At 33.0% G+C, this 18958-nt stretch overlaps 1 protein-coding gene across 1 annotated transcript; it reads right to left on the bottom strand.

The window, feature by feature from the left end:
- Positions 1–2470: 2470 nt before the first annotated feature.
- Positions 2471–5624, bottom strand: LOC113690594 (uncharacterized). Its single transcript, XM_027208575.2, has 6 exons — positions 5304–5624; positions 4860–5080; positions 4162–4381; positions 3522–3607; positions 3230–3321; positions 2471–3130 (listed from the first exon to the last, which is right to left on the bottom strand). Exons 1-6 carry the CDS (start codon positions 5391–5393, stop codon positions 2889–2891), a joined length of 951 nt encoding a protein of 316 aa, XP_027064376.1. The 5' UTR covers positions 5394–5624; the 3' UTR covers positions 2471–2888.
- Positions 5625–18958: the final 13334 nt, after the last annotated feature.

The raw sequence follows: 18958 nt of genomic DNA, 5'->3' as shown, positions 1-18958 counted from the left end.
TGCAGGATTAGAATAAGCTTCAGCCAAGATCACTCCAGAAGAATTTTCATCAAAGGATTTAGAGGGTTACTGAGTCCATCTAAATTACACGATGATGAACACTTCATGTATATCAAATCATTATAGTATATTTTTATATAAAAAACTTCAAAAAAAAAATAGCAATCCAAACGGGCTAGAGAACCAAGACCACATAGAGTTGCTCAGAGTATTTCTGGTGGTCAATTGAACAAAATGAATATTTTGGCAGCCTTCAGCGAGCAATGCTCAGTCCAGTTACCCAGTTTATTCCATCTTTTTGAACTATTATTTTGTCAACAACAAGGTAGAATCAGATGCAGGAAACCAAAATGTTGGATCAGAGCCCATTAATTTACTGAATGTGTTGAATTGGTGTTTGCTCTTTATGAATCCTTAGGTTACTTTTCTTTGCTTTTATGAATCCTGGAATGTCAAGTCGGATGCATCAGATTAGTTTAACAATAATGTGTTTGAAGGACAAATGAGACAAATTTGTTAGTTAATTATTAGTGAATTGAAAACAGTTCTAATACCAATTATCTGTTCTCGAGCCCCGTGAAACCGTTAAGGATAAAGATAGTACTAATGAGGCTAACTAACAATCAGTGCTTTGATGGATATCAGGAGGTATCATAAAGAAATAAAAAGTGGTAGCATTATAAAGAATTTGATTAAGAGCACTCATCAACAATTTTTAAAGATGGTGTAGTAGAAAGTACAAAGGGATAATATCAGAAACCTCCCCAAGGTTTCTCTTATTATCACCTAACACTTTTAAGGTTTTAAAAATATCACTTATCCTTTTTATTTTTGTCATTTGTGTAATAAAATTCTTAAAAATCCTAAATTACTCTTTTCTTTATTTTGCTAAATAAAAATACTCATAAGCCAGTTTGTTTACTCCTAGAAAAACCACCACTTAAAAAACAACATCTAGTAATACCACTATATCACAAGGTTATACTCCATAAAAATATAAATTAAAAAATAAAAAAGATATTTGCAAAGAAGTACGTTAGCACCAATTTAATTCTATATGCTCAAAATCAATTTTTTATGAATCTTATATTTTTTTTCCCCCAACTACTTGTCAACTCGTGGTCCAAGCCTTAAGTTGTACTAATCATTATAAAAATCAATTCACAATAAACAAAGAAATCATATACCATTCTATCACAATCACAAAAAGCAAATTATAAACAAAATTTAATTTACTATTATTTACAAATAAAAAATCACATAGCCATCCGAAAAAATGAGTAAGAAAGGATGTTGGAGAAAAGGAGAAAGAGAAGAAAGTGACTTTTAAACCTATTTGAATTGCTATTTTTAAGAGTTTTTGTAGAAAAATATATCTCAACAATTTGATGTATATGAGGTAAACAGGTGATTAGAAAATATGTTCATGAAAAACGTAAAAATTTTCCTACAAAAAAATCACAATCCAAAGAAGGCCTTTGTTTTTTTAAAATTTTTTGAACTCTATTTATTTGATATATGAATTATAAATCAAGTGAGGGTTAATATAATTTTTTTTTATAATTATTAAAGGAGGTAAGTGATGTTTCAACATCCCGAGAGTGCTAAGTGGGGATTCTTGTAATATTCTCCCAAGTACGAAATATATGCATAATTATAAAACCATATTGTCACATACGAGGCTGACATAATTATCTGTTGGGGCCTAGAATAGCATTACAAACAAACTGGTGCAAAATTTTCTAAAGTTTGGTCCCACCTTTCCTGCGGTCTCAGAGTTATCTAGAAAAGAACTAAACTTTCTTTCTCAAACGTGGGAAGTCAGAGCCAAAGTGCCAACAGAAATATATCATATCTACTGACTTTCAGCCTTATCCAGCCACATCTAATCCTACCCCAGACATTGAATGTGAATGCAGAATTTGTTGTTGGAAATTTTGCACATTTGGTAGCGATAGAGCATGAAGAACTTTCAACAATTTTTTTTTTTTTTTTTGGCCGTTTGTTAACAAACTTGTACCCCCAGAAACATAAACATAATAGAATTAACACTTTTTTGGCTATTCTTGCTTGAATTATCATTTTTATCACTTTTTTATCTCATATATATCAAATCGTCAAAATATTTTTTTTTTTACAAAAACTCCAAAAAAATAGCAATTCAAACGGCAGAGCAGGCTCTCTGCAATCACAGTAATGATCAAGGCAGCAACGAAGTTGATCAGAGGATAAATGCCTAATCACACATTTCTCCAAGAATTATAAATATCCCAATATTTTCATGGTGGACTCATCACGAGATTGAGAGATATTGGAGATCTTGACATACATATTTTTCTTATAGGTCATTTGTCTCTTTTATTAATTAGATAGATACAACTGTTGACTACCTGTTTTCTAAGTGGAAATTCTAGGACACAAACAAGGGTAGAAGATTAGGACGTGCTGACAATAATAGAGACGAGCAAAATCCAACAAGGGCTTTCTAAGATTCACATAATATTCATAGCTTGCAAGCACTGGTTTCATGTACATTGCTACATCAAAAGCATGAAAACGTTGGCAGGTCAAATAGACAGTTTATGAGCCCCATAGAGGCTGCTGTTTCTCTCCTCTTCTCTTTCTTGAGCTCAAACTTAAAGCACAATCCAGTCCTCTCTACAAAAAAGACTTTACCTAAACTCGAAGCAAAAAGGATGTCCATAGAACCTCAGAAGTTGTCCTTTGAAAGAAGGCAAATTAGTAGGAGGGTTGAGCAAAACTGCACAAAGCCAAATCTCAACATAAAGGTACCATCTAGGCCGTTGAAGAGCTGAGGAAAGGGACTCAGGAGTCATTCTTCCATGTAGTGAAAATTCATGGAAAATTAAAGAGTAGTTATGGTTTCTTTAGCCACGACGAATCCCTGTGAAGTAGTTGAAGTCATGGTGTTGGACTCCCAATTGCTTTAGCCACGAATCTGCCACGCTCAACAGCGACACTAGCCTCTCTTGGTCCCTCCCACTCCTGTCTGAGACCCACACACTGCCTTGCATCTTGTAAGTGGACAAGCCAAATGGCGGGAGAGGAATACCTTCTCCTTCCTTGCGTTTCTTTACAAAACTCACCATGTCATCTTCAAGGTCTGTATCTGCAAGTCAGAAAGGTATGAGCTTTCCAGTAAAGATGATGAGAAGAAAATGAAAGAGAATAAGATGCACAAGTTGAGTTGATGGATGAAATTTCTTACCCTGAAAAGAAGAAGAGAGGGTGTGATAAGTGAGAAAGCATGTGGACAAATCTTTAATGGTTCTCCCCATTGGAATATGATATATGGGATACCTGCATATTATCCGCATCAAATTCAGCTGGCGATTAACCTTTTTGTTCTGGAAATGCTTTTATTCAAATGATCACAAATTTATGCACCAGTCTAAGGAAGCACTCTATGGATGTGGACATCACAAACAGCCAGACTTCAAACAATTTTCAAAGTGTAAATTGTTATCAGCATGAAAAGGAATAAAAATGTAGAAGAATACCATGCAACTGACATCCAACTAGCAGGGGACAGGTCTACACTTCTCAAAGACATTAGTCCAGGGTACCTTTGTGCTAAGGCACTGATCTGAAATGAACAATGGAAAAGGAGAAAAGAACAGAAGTCATTATTAAAAAAAAAGAAAGCAATCAAAGACCTCATGTTTGACATGGTATCAACAATATGTGCCTCAATAGAGTAAGCAAGATTAAAAAATCAAATGAATCGAAAAGATTGAATATATGCTTGCAGACAAGACAAACCAAGTATGTCTCAAATCAAGAAAGAAACGCTAAGGGAATCAGAAAAAGATAATGGAAGACAGAATACACCAATAATTTTCGAAGAGAACTGGAGTAAGAGAAAACTGTTGATTCTTCTTAGTCAAAAGCTCCAGAAAATCTTTACAAGATGCCTATAGCAAAAGTTATGTTATATGATTCCATCAAATCCATTAAAGGTACTACATCTTTCTTGTGTTTAGTCTTTAGGAGTTCCTAACTATTACATAATACATTTTGGACTAAATTAAAATAGTATACGACGGATGAATTCTCAATACAAGTAAAGAACAACCAAAAAAGATATAAGCTTTGCCCTTTGCACAAGATCTAGAGAAGCAGGGTAAAAGAAAAAGAAACCTTGTCCATAAGAGGAACTCTTCCGTAAGGAGTAGATCTCTCAAAATACTGCAAGTAAAGATAACCCAATCTCTCATTCCCATGCCAGAGACTATCATGCTCAGAAACTCCTTCCTCGGAAGAACATCCATCCCATCTTGAAAGCTTTTCACTCTCACTCTCATCACTGAAAGAGTCACTATAAGAATCCCTCGTCTCACAAACAGAGTAAGTATCCTCTCTGCAAAATTACAGAAAAGGGGGAAAAGCCAAATTCATCACCATCCGTTGTTGTCAAATTTACTAAAGAAGCTAAAGATCAGAAATAACTGATCAAATCATATGAACTATAAATGATCATTGTTAACTAAAAAAGGCACATAAGCATAAGAATAATGTGGTTCTTTTAACATTTTCAGTTAGAAAATGAAATAACACGTAAATAGCAGAACTTACTACCGACTAAAAACGTAAGTTTAAGGAATATAATAACAAAAAAAGAGAACTCAGGAGCAATAAATAAGGCACTTTTCCCAGTCCAAGCTAGAACCAAAAAGAAGAAATTCCAGTAAAGTGGACAATTAACTTTGCCAAAAGAATTGAACAAAAGCATGGAAACAAGATCAGCATGAAATCCCACTTACATAAGCAAAAGAAAAATGAAAAATAAAAGAAAAGATAAAAAAAATTAAGAAAAACTGAACCCATCCAGTTGATACCTTAAGCAATTTGCAGATGAATTGCTGGTGAAAATTTGGATTGCTGAGAGATAAGGCACATAATACTGGACTAATGTTTCTCCATTATCTAAACTAATTGGAACTCCAGCCCCATAAGCACTCCATTCATCATAACAATTCCAAAGATCACTCAAGGTAAAGTACTCAACTTTCTCTCTGTCCCATGGCTGCCACAGCCTATTCAGATTCCTCGTCTCACTCTGCACAACCAAAAAAAAAATGAAAGAAAGAGCCCATCAATCAACACATTTTGCATAGATGATTTTCCAAAATTCTAAGCCATCAAGGCAAAACAAAAAAAAAACCCCCTTGGCCAAGTGGTCCAGTGATAGCATCCATTGCTGCTTAGTGCAACATGCAGGAAAAAACATCAATACTAATATTAAATTGTACAAACAAAAAGAAAAGGAAAAAAAATCCCACCTTGCTTAAGAATTGAGATGGAACAACTGGGGTTATACAATCAAGAAAACACTCCAGGTTTGATTGCATTGAACCCTTCTCCAGAAACATGATGCTCAGCACATAAACCAAAATCCAGAAAGGGAAAAAAAAAATCCCACAAAAGAGATGGATAGAGGGAGCAGAAGAGAGAGATTACACAATTCTCTCTCCTAACCCTCAAAACAGAGGTAGCCCAAAAGCAAGAAAACACAGGAAAAACAGAGGAAAAATGAGAGAAGAAATGTGAGAGAGAAAGAAGAGAGAGGAAGAAAGGGAGAGAGAGATGGAGAAAATAACGGGATTCTTCAATTTTCCCTTTCCTCTTATAAGAGGATACAAACCGGTCTAGCTAAAGAAAACAAGATTACTACTATTTGACGTTTGGACAACTCATTTATTTATTTATTCATGTGACCCAGAAAAATTATCTTATTTATTTATTTATTTTTGTGACCCCAAAAAAATTATAGTAGAAAGACTTTTTTTTTAGGCAAATTCTTTTAGAAAGACTTGACAGCAAAAGATGATGGACAATGTTTTTCCTTTTCTTTATCTATTTCTAGAATTTTCAACACTTTTTCTTTACCTATTTTATTTGCGTGACCCAAACAAAATTATGGGAAAGACTTGGCGACAAAAGATGGACTATATATGTTTTTCCTTTTTCTTTATCTATTTCTATAATTGTCAGCACTTTTCCTTTACCTGTTTTATTTATTATGCGACCCCAAAAAAAATGGAAAGAATTGACAAAAAAAAAAAAAAGAATGGCTCCGTTATTCTTTTCTTTATCTATTTTTGTAATTTTCAACACTTTTTCTTTTTCCGGCCACCGGAAAACTCCAGTTCCGGAGTGAAGTTTCTTCTCACGTAGTCAAAACCCATGAATAATTCAATCAAGTATCTCTAATTTTTTTTTTCTTCCATTAGACTTAAAGAAACCATGGCTAATTGTATAAGACTTGGCTTCGAAAGCAATTGAAAAGTTGACAACAAATCCACCCAATAAAGTCAAACTATAGTTAATAGGAGTATTAACTAAGCTCAAATATGTACGCGATCATTTTTTTTTTATAATAACAACAATTTTTTATTTTTCTACAATTTCTTGGAAAGAATGTGACATGAATTCTTTTTTAAACTAATCGTCAACTTCTACTCTCGCTCTAACCTATTCAAGAAGAGAGCCCAACTGAATCAAGAGATTAGAACGAGAGAATTTCGCTTCTAAATCAAATGAAAGTACTACTGCACATCTTTTAAATTTTGTTATAAGTGTAGAAGTTTAAATCCATAACCTGTAATTAGGCCTCCACTTTATGCTTCACGGATTTGGTTACAAGACGTGAATTAAATGGTCATATTTCCAAGAACTATCCGTCAGATCCGCTGGGTAAAACTGTGTGAGTGTGTGTGGCTTTAGACTTTGGAAAGACTTTTGGTTAGTGTATTGGAGTTTGGAACTTGGAAAATAGATCCATGAGGAAAATGAAGAGGGTTGTTATTATTAGTATTGGTTTTCCTGTAGTATAATTGAAATCTATGGTCTCTGATAAAAAAGGAATATAGCTTTTCCTCTCTTCTTCTTCTTTGTCTGAAAAAAGCAAATCTAACAAACTCATCTCTGCATATGATGAGATAGGAGAACATGTCATCTCATCTCATCTCTGCAGAAGTGTAACGTAATCTCTTTGTGTGCATATGTGTGTGTCTTGCGTGTGTGTGTGACAGACAGAGAAGTGTTCAAAAGCGGTCAGAGGGCAGGGGAAAAACCGGTGCCAAATCTAATTAGATGATTGGGGATGATGGCATTGGAAATTTGGGAATGGTTGAGGTGGCGGTTCAAACATCAAAGATGAGACATGTATGAGTTTTCCTGCATGAAAGAGTGTGTGTTTGTTTGTTCTTGTGCGTGTGTGTGTGTGCGAAGTGGACAAGTTTTAGATTGTAATTTTTCGTAGAAAAATTTCTACGTTTGCTGTAAATATATTTATCAATTTTTTTTTATATTATATATATTAAATTGTTATAATATATTTTTATAAAAAAAAATCATATAAATCGGGGTTTGAAAGAATGCAGGATCTATTCATTTATGGGCTTTATTTCTCACTTTCATTTGCAATATTGATGACTAAGTTCTTTTCCTTGGATAGTTTCTTCGTTTTCTTTTGTTTGTTGTTTTCAACCTTAGAATTGTGGTTCAGATGAGACATATTTCAAGATATAAACAGGAAGTTCGAGGCAAGTTTTGGTTTGTGGTTGAAATGTCTAATCGTGCCTTGAAATTCAGGAAATTGTCATTTGATGGTAATTGACAAAGACACAAGGCTGTTTGTAGAGAGCTGAAGTGTCGAAATACCGAATTCCCACCATGCAAATTACTAGATGTGGAGCTGATCATAGTACTATTATCCTGTGGACCCCCTTATGGTGTGGGCAGTGGGATGTGAAGTCAATGTTAACTTTAAGGTCCGGTTGAATTTCTGTTTTTTGAATTTTTTGCAAAAAATAAATAAATAAATATATATATATGCGATAATGATTTAATATATATAAAATTAAAAAAATTAAAAAATATGATCATAAAAAATATAAAAAATTTTCTACGAGAGACTTCAATCCAATTTCTATGTAATTTGCTTGTTTCTTTTTTCCTCTAGGCCAACCATGGAAAATTTATGTATAACAAGGGTTGAATCAAGGTAAAATTGCACTTCAATAAGCTCAAACAAAAGAAGATTTTTGAGTAAAAGCTTGGGATCTTTCTACAATATTTGGTTAAATAGTTGCCTGTCATTTTTCTTTCTTTTTGTTTTTCTTAGTAGTTTTTTTTTGGGGGGGGGGGGGGGGGGGGGGGGGGACAAAATCTTTTTTTGATCTTGTGCCATTTTATCTGTTGGTCCAGGTTAGATAAACCAAGAAGAGCACTAGCAGGAGATAGAATCCCAAGGGAAGCATTCAAGTTAAAAATAAAGTGAACTTAATTAAAGAAAGCTTGTGATAAATTGAAACTGTCAAACATTTATCTAAGACTGATTCACGTTCACCCCTTTAATTAATTCCACTAATTAATACTAGTACTGCACCTCTTTAATTCCAAAGGAAAGGAAGGGAAAGAAAAAGGAAGAATACCAATGGAAAAGAAAGGAAAGAAGAACAGAGAAAAGCGGTTTTCGTCCATCTTGTTTGGATTAAATATTGAAGGAAAAGAAATGAAAAACTGAATTTTTGTTTTAATTGGAAAAGGAAACGAAAGGAAAGAAAAAGATCGTAAGTTAAATTATTAGAAAAGATAGGAAAAATGATCTTTTAAAAATTTTAAATTATTTCAATTAATATACTTTCATTTCCCTTCGTTTTCCGCCCACTTTTGGATAGAAATCATAGATCAACAAAATAACTAGACCCTTCCCCCCCCCCTCCCCCGGCGGCCTCAGGTCCCTTCCTATCCTTTCCTTCCTAAAAAATCAATCAAAACAACAAAAATCAAATCCCTCCAATTCCTCTCCTTTCCTTTCTCTCCCATTCCCTCAGTCCAAAAGGTGCCTAAAAGCTCTCAACAAAATCTAAATTTTCTTTTGCCCTCTAGAAGATTTAAGTAAATTGTCAAGAATTAAGGAGAAGAGATCACACTTAATTGTCATCATTGCAGTTAATTATAACTAGATATTCTTTATTAGTGGGCATGCTGCAAAAATCCGCTCAAGCTTTGAGTGAATTTGACTATATAAGCAAAGTAATAAAGAGACAATTAAGCAATAATCCAAAACTTTAAATGTTTCCTATTTGGCAGTTCACCGAAAGCTTAGAGTGGTCTATGGTTTTTTTTTTTTTTTTGTGGTTGGTGATTTTTACTATAACTTTCTTTGTTTGTTGCTCGAAATAGACAAAGGAATCTTAAGCTTTTGGTGAACCGCGTGAATGAACAAGTAAGATACCGAATCCAATTGACTTGGATTGTATTAACGTTGATCCTACGTAGGATGTTTTCTAATCCCATGAACAGACCAACCTCTGTGTGTGTGCGTGTGTTTTTTAAGGATATAACCAAAAAAAAAAAAAAAAAACTGTGATTTGACAGTTTCTAACTACGCAACCGGAACGAAAGTTGTTGTTGTTGTTTTGTGTGTGTGTGTGTGTGTGTGTGTGTTTTTAAATTAGAAAAGAACTGAGATTTCATTTCATGAGACGTAAGAATATTTACAGATAAATGCATGTATAAAAGTTGGAGGCCCTTTTGTTCAATCCCTTGTTCTCATAAATGGTAATATAATTAAAATGATCTGTTTAACGGGTCCTCGTTCTTTGTTAAGATGTGTTTCAAGTGTTAAGGCTTTGTTCAGATTGTATTTTTCTAATAAAAAAATATTTATTTTTTTCGTGAACATATTTTTCAAATATTTTTTTCTCTCATATATATCAAATTGCTGCAATACATTTTTCTATGAAAACTCCAAAAAAATAAATAGCAATCTAAACGGGACACAAGTTTTTAGAAAATTAAAAATTAATTAAGAAAAGTATATAAATCCAAGAAAGAGTATTCATTGTTAGTATTTGTATATACATGATAAATTGGGCTTAATTTATGTTTGTTAACCCAAATATCCATTAGACACTTGTTAGAAAAATCTTAATTAATAAAATTTATAAAGTAAGGAGATGTTGTTTATCGATTTTAATTATTTCAACAATGTATAGGATATAATCAACTAATAGCATGTAATGAGTCTTCTAACGAAGGTGTAGGAATTAGGATATAATCCAACTAATAGCATATTATGAGCTTTTTGAGTGAAATTATTAATCAAAACGTTGTGTTGCTAAACTTGGGTTGGATTGTAGACAGTCCATTTCAACCTAAGAATTAGTCCAAATCATTGGTCAAAACTGAAAAAAAAAAAACGTCAAGAGTTGGTCGAATCTTGACAAGAATATAAAATCAAGAACTCAACTCAACCGGTTCAATTCGAAGCCCGTGAGGCCGATAAGAGTAGGACTAATGAAACTTGTTGATAAAAGCTCCAAGAGATTAGCCTTAATTGATTATGATTTAGAGCAAGAAAAGTTTAAAAAAAAAAAAGCCACATTTGATCAAGAAGCAATTACATTAGATGAAATCTAGGATAACAACTGTATATACAAAGATTTTGGGATTCAATGGTATTACAATTCATAGCTGCTCTTAGTGGATTAATGACCATATTGAAGTTATTAAATTGAACTGTATATAATCATTCATTGACCCTACAAATATTTTACTTGATATGTTGGAAAAAGAAAGAGTGGAAAATCACATTATTTCTCTATTAGGAGAAACGGTGGGTGGCTCAATCTTAAATAATCTTGGGTTTGTTTGACCCATTGCTTGCCTGGTAGGAGGAGGACAATGGTGACAGAAATGGGATACCTTTGTTTCTTATACTTTCACTCCATAATTAAAACTTCCATTTAGGGGTGTGGGCGAGTCAAGCGGCTCGCGAGTAACTTGCGAGCGGTTTGGTTAAAAGCTTGGTTCAAATTCAATTTAATCGAGATTGAGCTCGAGTTCGAGCTACTCGTTCTGTGTAACAAGTCGAGTTCAAGCATCAATAATAACTATTCAAGTACTTGACGAGTTTAATCGAGTATTTATATTATGTATTTTAATTATAGAATGACTATTATGGGTTCGTATTTTAATAAATTTACATGAAATAATGTTTAGTTAAAAAAGTGATGGATGCAAAATGGTAATCTGATAAATATAAAATGTAAAAAATTTTTTAAAAAAAAGAAAAGAAAAACTCCAACTCCAACTCGAGCTCGAGTAGTTTGAGTTTGATAAAACTTGCAATTCACTTAAGTTCAAATGAGCCGAGTTTGAGCTTCATTCATATTATGCCAAGTCGAATTCGAATTCAAATTTATATATTCATTGGAGTTCGAGTAGCATTAATAGTGATCGAGTTCAAACTCGAGCATGGTACTAATCGAATTCAACTTAGCTCAATAGCATCCCTACTTCCATTTCCATATTTCCATAGCATTCATTCCCAAGTTTCTACTAGAAGGTACATACTGTTCGATTGGAAGAGTTTAAACTTCCATACACTTGGGGTTTACGGCAATTTTTGGTTTACCAATTCCATCAGGAAAAGCTTTGTCAAGTGTTACACTTGAACTAAACGTGTTACACTTGAACTAAAAGTAAATGCTTTCAGATGGATGAATTGTTCAACTACGAAACTGAAAGCAAATATGCTCCCATATGAAATAAATTTTGTTTGTTAGTGCACCATCCCTATGCTTGGCCAAGCAAGAAGGAAAAACAAAAATAACTTTTCAAAGAAGTAAAACCCTTTTATTTTTTTTTCTTTTTCCTCCTTAGACCAGTTGTTTAACAAGAGTCCAATTTCAAATGTTTACTTTTTCAAAAAGTAAACAATATGGCAAGTATTTGAATGCAAGAAAGTCGAAATATGTCGACATTGTGCATGCATTTAATAAGTAGGTGTAAATTAGATGTACTAATGCTTGTCTACTGACTTCGATTAGAAACATACATGATTCTATAATAAAAAGTTCTTCACCTCTTATGAGCATCAAAATTGATGGACATACTTAAACCTCATAATGAAATGCAAACCTCCCTATTAACAAGATTGTACTAGTGTTACTTCATGATAGATCATGATCATTACATAGCAAATCAACCTGTCTTATCAATGTTTGGTCAGATGAATAAGCCAAATGCCTAAGCCACCTAGAAATTCCATTCGCATGGATGCTAAGATAGCTTTTACTAAATGGCATTGAATTGGTTTTCCGTGGTACAAACTGCAATTATGTGGGATTGCTTTTGATCTTTGTCTCTTGAGGCAGATGCTTTCATTTTACTCTGTCCGCAACAATTGGCAACCTTGGTCTGTTGTGGCCATTAGTTGAATAAGGCTGTGTAATTATTCGATTCGTGTACCAAAGGGAAAAACCAAACAAGGGAAAAAAAAAAGAAAAAGAAAAAAAGATATGAAAGGAACTATTTGGCGCAAGAACATCTGATTGAAAGTTTGAAACAGTCAGAGGCCAAAACTTGCTAGCTGGCCTCTTCGGAGCATTAAAGTTTCGTGATAGATGAACACTCGTTAAAATATATATTTCTGATGTCAAATTTTCAAAATATAAAATTAATTAGAAAAAATAAATATATACAAGAAATGATGGGTAAAATTAAATAAAAAATATATAAACGTAAGAAAGAATAATAATTATCAGTATATGCATATACATGACAGGTTAAGTGAATTTTAACTGCATCAACGAGTATCCAACGGACATGTATTAGAAAAACCCATAATGTAAACCAAAAATTTAGAACATAACATGATAAGGATTTGGTGTATACTGGTTTTGAATGTTATGTACTACTGTCTCTGAATGTTATACTATCTCAATCATTAGACGCCAGAGTCAGAAAACATTAGGTTCTGTTCACCGCAGTTGTAGTTTTCGCAGTTGCAAGAATTTAATTTTTTTTTTTACACATTAAGTCACTCTTCAAATTTTCATCTTTTGGTGAAAAAGAAACAAGAAACTGGAATCATGAACTTTTATTATTATTATTTTTTTGCCCGTGACGATAGACCTTACATTTATTCTATTTTATTCTATATTATTGGAAAGAAGGATCTGAAGAGATCAGAGAGAGATTGAAGGGGACTGAACTACCTACCACTCAAAACGAATGCACTACGCACTCGTCCGATAGCCACTTGAAGTGCCCTGCCACATTTAGTGACAAATCCTACCTTTCATCCCATCAAACCTTAAGACTTTGGTGGTGGTCACCAAGCTAAGCTCACTGGTTGAACCATGAACTTATTAACACTCAATAATAATTAATAACAATTTTGATGCCTTTTTTTAAAATTTTTTCGAAAGTGAGACATTGATTTAAAGCTTTGAACCGTGAATTACGTGGCAGAATGTAACTGTTTTTTTCTTTGTTTTTGGGTGGGTGAGTGGTTGTCGGCAGTTTCACTGCAGTTGATACTTGAAATGATATTTCAAGTTGGTAGTACTCTGCCACAAAATGTGGTACGTTCTGCAACGAAGAAAATGACACCCTGGAATTTGAAAATGAAAACGTGATTATAATCCTGTACACATAGGTGTCGTCTGTGGGTAACAGGATAAGGTATTCCTCAGTTGTTCCTTTCTTTCTATTTCAATTATTGGACCTTCCCATCCTGCGATTCTCGATTCATTCACACGAAGGGATTAGGATTTTCTGCTCAAGTTTCTGTCCAATTCCGTCCAATTATCTAAACAGTACAAATTCAATGTCAATGAATAAAATCTTTTACACACCAATTCAATTATAGTTCACTTTTATACTAAAATTGTAATAATTTACATCGAAATTCTATATAAGTTTAGGTAATACCAATTTTTTTTTTTTTTTTTTTTACCAAGCAAGTTAAGACTTTTGTGGTAATAAACTAACCCGAATCCCGTGAGAACCCCAAAAGCAGGTAACTTTTGAGGTCCCACAAGGAACTAATATACTACCCCAATCCACCTAACAACCCCGATGTGGGACTGAACCCCCAAACAGGACAGCTGCTACTAGGCCTAAACTTAGAACCCACTACCCCGAGTAAGGTTTGGTCTTTTTTACCAAGCAAGTTAAGACTTTTGTGGTAATAAACTAACCCGAACCCCGTGAGAACCCCAAAAGCCGTTAACTTTTAGAAAGAATAAATTTGAAGTAAGAGGCCCCATTTCCCATACAATGGATGAAGACCCTACTATCATAGCAGCTGTGGGGCCATCTCCCTCCTAGGAAAACCACGCCTCTGTACTATGTACTTTTTCATCAATAAATTCCTCATGTTCTTAGGCCTCTATTTTGATCGATAAATGCTTTTCGTACAAAGTTTGAAATAGTACATTGGACCAGCTAAAATATCAAAGAAAATTTAAGGAAAACACATTTTTGGTAATTAAGGATTTTGATTATAATTTGTTTTAGAACAGGCACTTAAATTGATAAAGACATCCCGATTTTATTGCTTATATTCTCCCGATAATCCATACATGCTGCTAATATAATTATTACAATTGCAGAGGGATGCACCATGAAATAAACTTTGATGCATGGGCCTCTAATATACTCTTTTCGACTAAAGTGTTTTCTTACACTATTAGCGTATATATCGGTTGGTAAACATCGGGGCATTTCTGCATGTGTAAAACTTAAAATTCAAATAAAATTTTACACATATATCACGCATCTAAACTTGTTAAGGTTATACGTCTTCAGTATAAAAAATTTTATATACCCTTTCATCACTGAATTAACGTTTGATTCATGCTTTTAGAACTTATTATTAGTATAATCGAGGGGTCCTCAATGTAAAATGTACAAATTATCTCCTATATTTATGTGATTTACATCTGGCATTGATGTCACACCATCATCAAATCAAATAAATTTAATGCGGACTATAAAACTACTCTATTAGTACAAGTACAATAATTCAAAGCCAAGTGGATTAAAATGTTCGCACGTAGAAATCATATATAGTGCCAAAGCAAACATTCCCCCACCCCATATGGCGAGAGTGTGAAACGAAGAGTGCACGGATTGATTTGCCATCTTAAATATTACATTTTTATTTCTAATGTCATGTTTCACAAAACAAGGTGATGGTTTTTTTTTTTTTTGGCACAAAACAAAACAAGATGATGATGATGATTGCTTTCCATACACATGATTACAAATGCAGACCATTTGCCACGTCCGTCATGGATAAAGATCCCAATTTTAATGGCTAAATGTCAAAACTTATAAGTCATGGATATGGGGAGATTTGGAAGCTAGCCAGTGAAAGGTCTCCCTCTTTGCATTAAACATGCTGGCTAAATAGCTGAAACCGGGTCCTATGTTTTCCAGAAGTGACGCTTATCTGCAATGGGTTTTGGTTAGAAATTAATAATAGATACAATGACAAATCACGTGTGGTCTTAAACAGACGTTAATTTTTTGCCCTCCTTTTGAAATCTTAAACACCAATTTACTTCTCGAAAGCTCAGATTATATCCTACATTTGTTCGTACCTAATATTTGAACTAAAACATATTTTCTTTGGTACGTGAATGAAAAGGTAGGTAGATTTACACACTCCATAAAACTCTCTCTTAGGAGGATAAGGACTTAATTAATACCATTTTTTCCCATCAAATGGATGGTTGTTTTGGTAGTTACATACTGCTTATAGGCAATTATTTTATCAAGATTTGTTTAGATAGTTATGATTAAAAAATAATTATAAGCAATTATATTAGCAATTCATCAGTATATAGTAAAGGAATAAGTGATTTTCATAAAAGTAAAATAGAAAGTATATAAAGTGACAAAAAATATTTATTCCAAACCTCCCATTATTCTATATAATATAGGCATCTAGCAATTTGAACACCTAGACAACTGCTTTAATTAGCCGGGCTTCAGATGAAATCATAAAAGAGCTTTATTGCGATTGTGTGTTTTTGCTATTACCATAAAAGCACAAAAGACAAGATTAGCATACTGTTATTGCTGAGGCTCATATTGCTCACTAATTCCTTAATATTTTAAACTGTACAAAAGTTTTATTAATAGTAGTGTCAGGGTACTTTTTAAGACATCTAGACTATTCGTTAAAATATCTAAATTATACTTAAATTATTATGTGAATATACACACTCATATTTTTTATTCCCGTATTTAGATGATTTTTTAAATTAGTTTCACTTTTACCAAAAAATGAACAAGTTAAAACTATCTTAACGAGTGTTCTCCGAGTACTCGTTAGCCAAATCTATAGTATAATGATCATAGAAATAGACCTTTGTTTTGGATCCAAATGATTAATCTGTGATTCAAGAGTGTTCTAACATAAAGAAATATAATGATGCATGATAAATTACCTTCATTGAACAAATTTTCTATACGTTACTTGTATATGTTATTATCTACACTAATCCTGTTAAGGATCAGAACAGACAAAAGGGAAGATTAAGAGAACCTTAAATTTTGTAAGGAAAATTACAGCTAAATCACAAAAACTTGGTCTTAACAACCCTTCCCCTACCCCCCAAAAAAAAAAAAGAAAAGGATAATGTCGATTAAGATTCCTAACCCAATCACATTAATTAATTTTGCCTAGCATTTGGTGCAATAGTAGTAGTAAAATTAGATAAACGTTACATCGAATTCATTGAAAATGCCTAGGAAATTAGGTTGTCTTTTGCGTTAAATTTATCTTATGAATGGGATGGACCGAAGGACAGCTCCCTAAAATTAAAATAGAAAAGAAATTTGAACGACATGGACCACGTATTTTGTGCACATTTCGCACGTAATTTATGTGGACCTTACTTTAACTTTGGGAGTTTTAATTTTTTTTTTGTAGGATTCCTATAACCTAAATTAGGCTAATCTAGGGAGAGGGGGAGGAGACTCGATTAGGAATGGGGCTAATGGGGAGGGGGTTGGGGCGGGGGTACAACTTTAAAAAAATAAATATAAAAAGTATATATGTATATAATTATATATAATATATAATTTAATTAATTACAAACTTATGATAATGATATTATTAGTTATATGTATTATATAATGTCTATTAGTATATATAATATAATTGATATTATTAATTATACTAATAATTATATATGTGTACTAATACAAATTATTAATTGGTTATACTAAATTTACTAATACATTTATATTAAATTCCTAATTATACTTAATACAATAACATTTTTTCTTAAAAAAAGCACAAGCACAATAATGAATTAGTAATTGTATTTGTGCCAAAAGTGAAAACTTGACTACTTTAGTTATATTTATTTCATCATGTTGGATTGTATTCAAATAATTTTTATTTGATTGTTTTTATAAGTTTCAATTGTAAAATTACAATAAATAATAATTTGATGATGTGTTGATATTTTAGTACTTGATTATTTGCTAAAATTTAACCATAATAAAATTATATAACAAATTTTTATTAGTCCTGCGGGGGAAGCGGGGCAGGGCAAGGATGGGGTGAGGGGAGCGGGGGGCGGGGAATGGGGCGGGGGCGGGGGGAGTTTGTAGGCACGGGGACCCCCAACCCCACCCCGTTGCCATCCCTAGACTCGATGTGAGTAGAAATTCCATCGAAAATGTTCAATAAATACCGTCACATATTGTGACAAATTTGGTGGGAGGAGAGGGATGAACCTTGACTTCCCAACACCACCAAGCCTTAAAAGGCTGGGCAGTGACCACAGGCTTTGGGAGTTTTAATGGATTACCAGAAATAAAGAAACTTCTAACTGGTACTGTTATTGATATAGTTTAATGATAATTCATATTGATATAGTTTAATCGCAATACTTCTTGTCAAATAATATAATGAGCGTGTTTGAATAGTCTATTGTTTGCTTGTATAATAAATACATACGTTTTTAAATCATTTTTTCATCTCATTCACATTGTGAATGCAAATTTTGAAATCTTGATACATGCTTAGTGTTGACATGGAAAACACCAAAATCCAAGGTATGCTTGTTAAGCAAAGAATTTGTTTTTTTAATGAGTGTCGAGTGGACGATAGTTAGTATATACCTATTTCATACTCTGCCTATCATGTAAATATATATACTTACAATTATTACTACTAGTGTTAAAAGGCGCATCCAATAAGTGTGCAATTTAGAAATAAATTAATTTTATATGAAATTTATTTTTCACATATATAAATACAATTTATATGAATTACTTAAAGAACTTTGATTTATAAGGTTATACTAATTTGATAGTTGCAATACTTAAGCTAGTTATGAGTAGTTATGCTGATAAAACGTGATTAGGTAATTAAGGTAAAAATTAGTTTCTATAAGGATACAATTGAAAGTTCAAAAAATGATTAAAAAAAAAAATTTAAACCAACTGCCACCCGTCTAAGTCTATGTATTGTATAGAAATTTTGCATCCATATATTATGTTTACTGAACTTTATTTTTTCAAAGTATTAACACATAAACTCCATCTTAACGAGTGTCTAGTGAACATTTGTTAGAGAGATACATTATGAAATTATATGAAACATGAGAACAAATTAACGTAGTTTCAAAAATTAAGAAGGTAAGCTAATTGTGTAATTTCTTACAGACTTCATGGCCAGTGCGTAATTACGCTCAAGAGAATATCCCTTTGGAGATGAGTAATATTCTTGGGTAATCCTTTTCCTAAGGTACTTGATAAATTGAATAGCCTGAAACAAAAATCAGCTTGTCATTTTTTCAGTACACTCCTTGTCGCCTTCATGACTCATTTCTGAAGGGAAATATATTAGTATTGTCCTGTGCTTGAAAACACATGAAAAAAAAAATTAATCGATTGGGCCAAGTGCAAAATCCTTTGACATGCATAACTAGGGCCTTTGGCGGCCCCCACCCTCTCTTTTCTATAATCTTGTACCCCAAAAAAAAAAAAAAATGAAGAAGTTTGATCCATTCCATCAGTCATGGACCAAGTAGTCAGTTAGCTACAGTTGGCTTTGTTCCCACCACATACAGCAGCCAGATATGATTATGCTCCATTGTTCTTTGACTTT

Source organism: Coffea arabica, chromosome 5c (genome assembly GCF_036785885.1).
Source record: "Coffea arabica cultivar ET-39 chromosome 5c, Coffea Arabica ET-39 HiFi, whole genome shotgun sequence".
Classification (NCBI taxonomy): Eukaryota; Viridiplantae; Streptophyta; class Magnoliopsida; order Gentianales; family Rubiaceae; genus Coffea; species Coffea arabica.
This window is presented reverse-complemented; position numbering and strand designations above follow the sequence as displayed.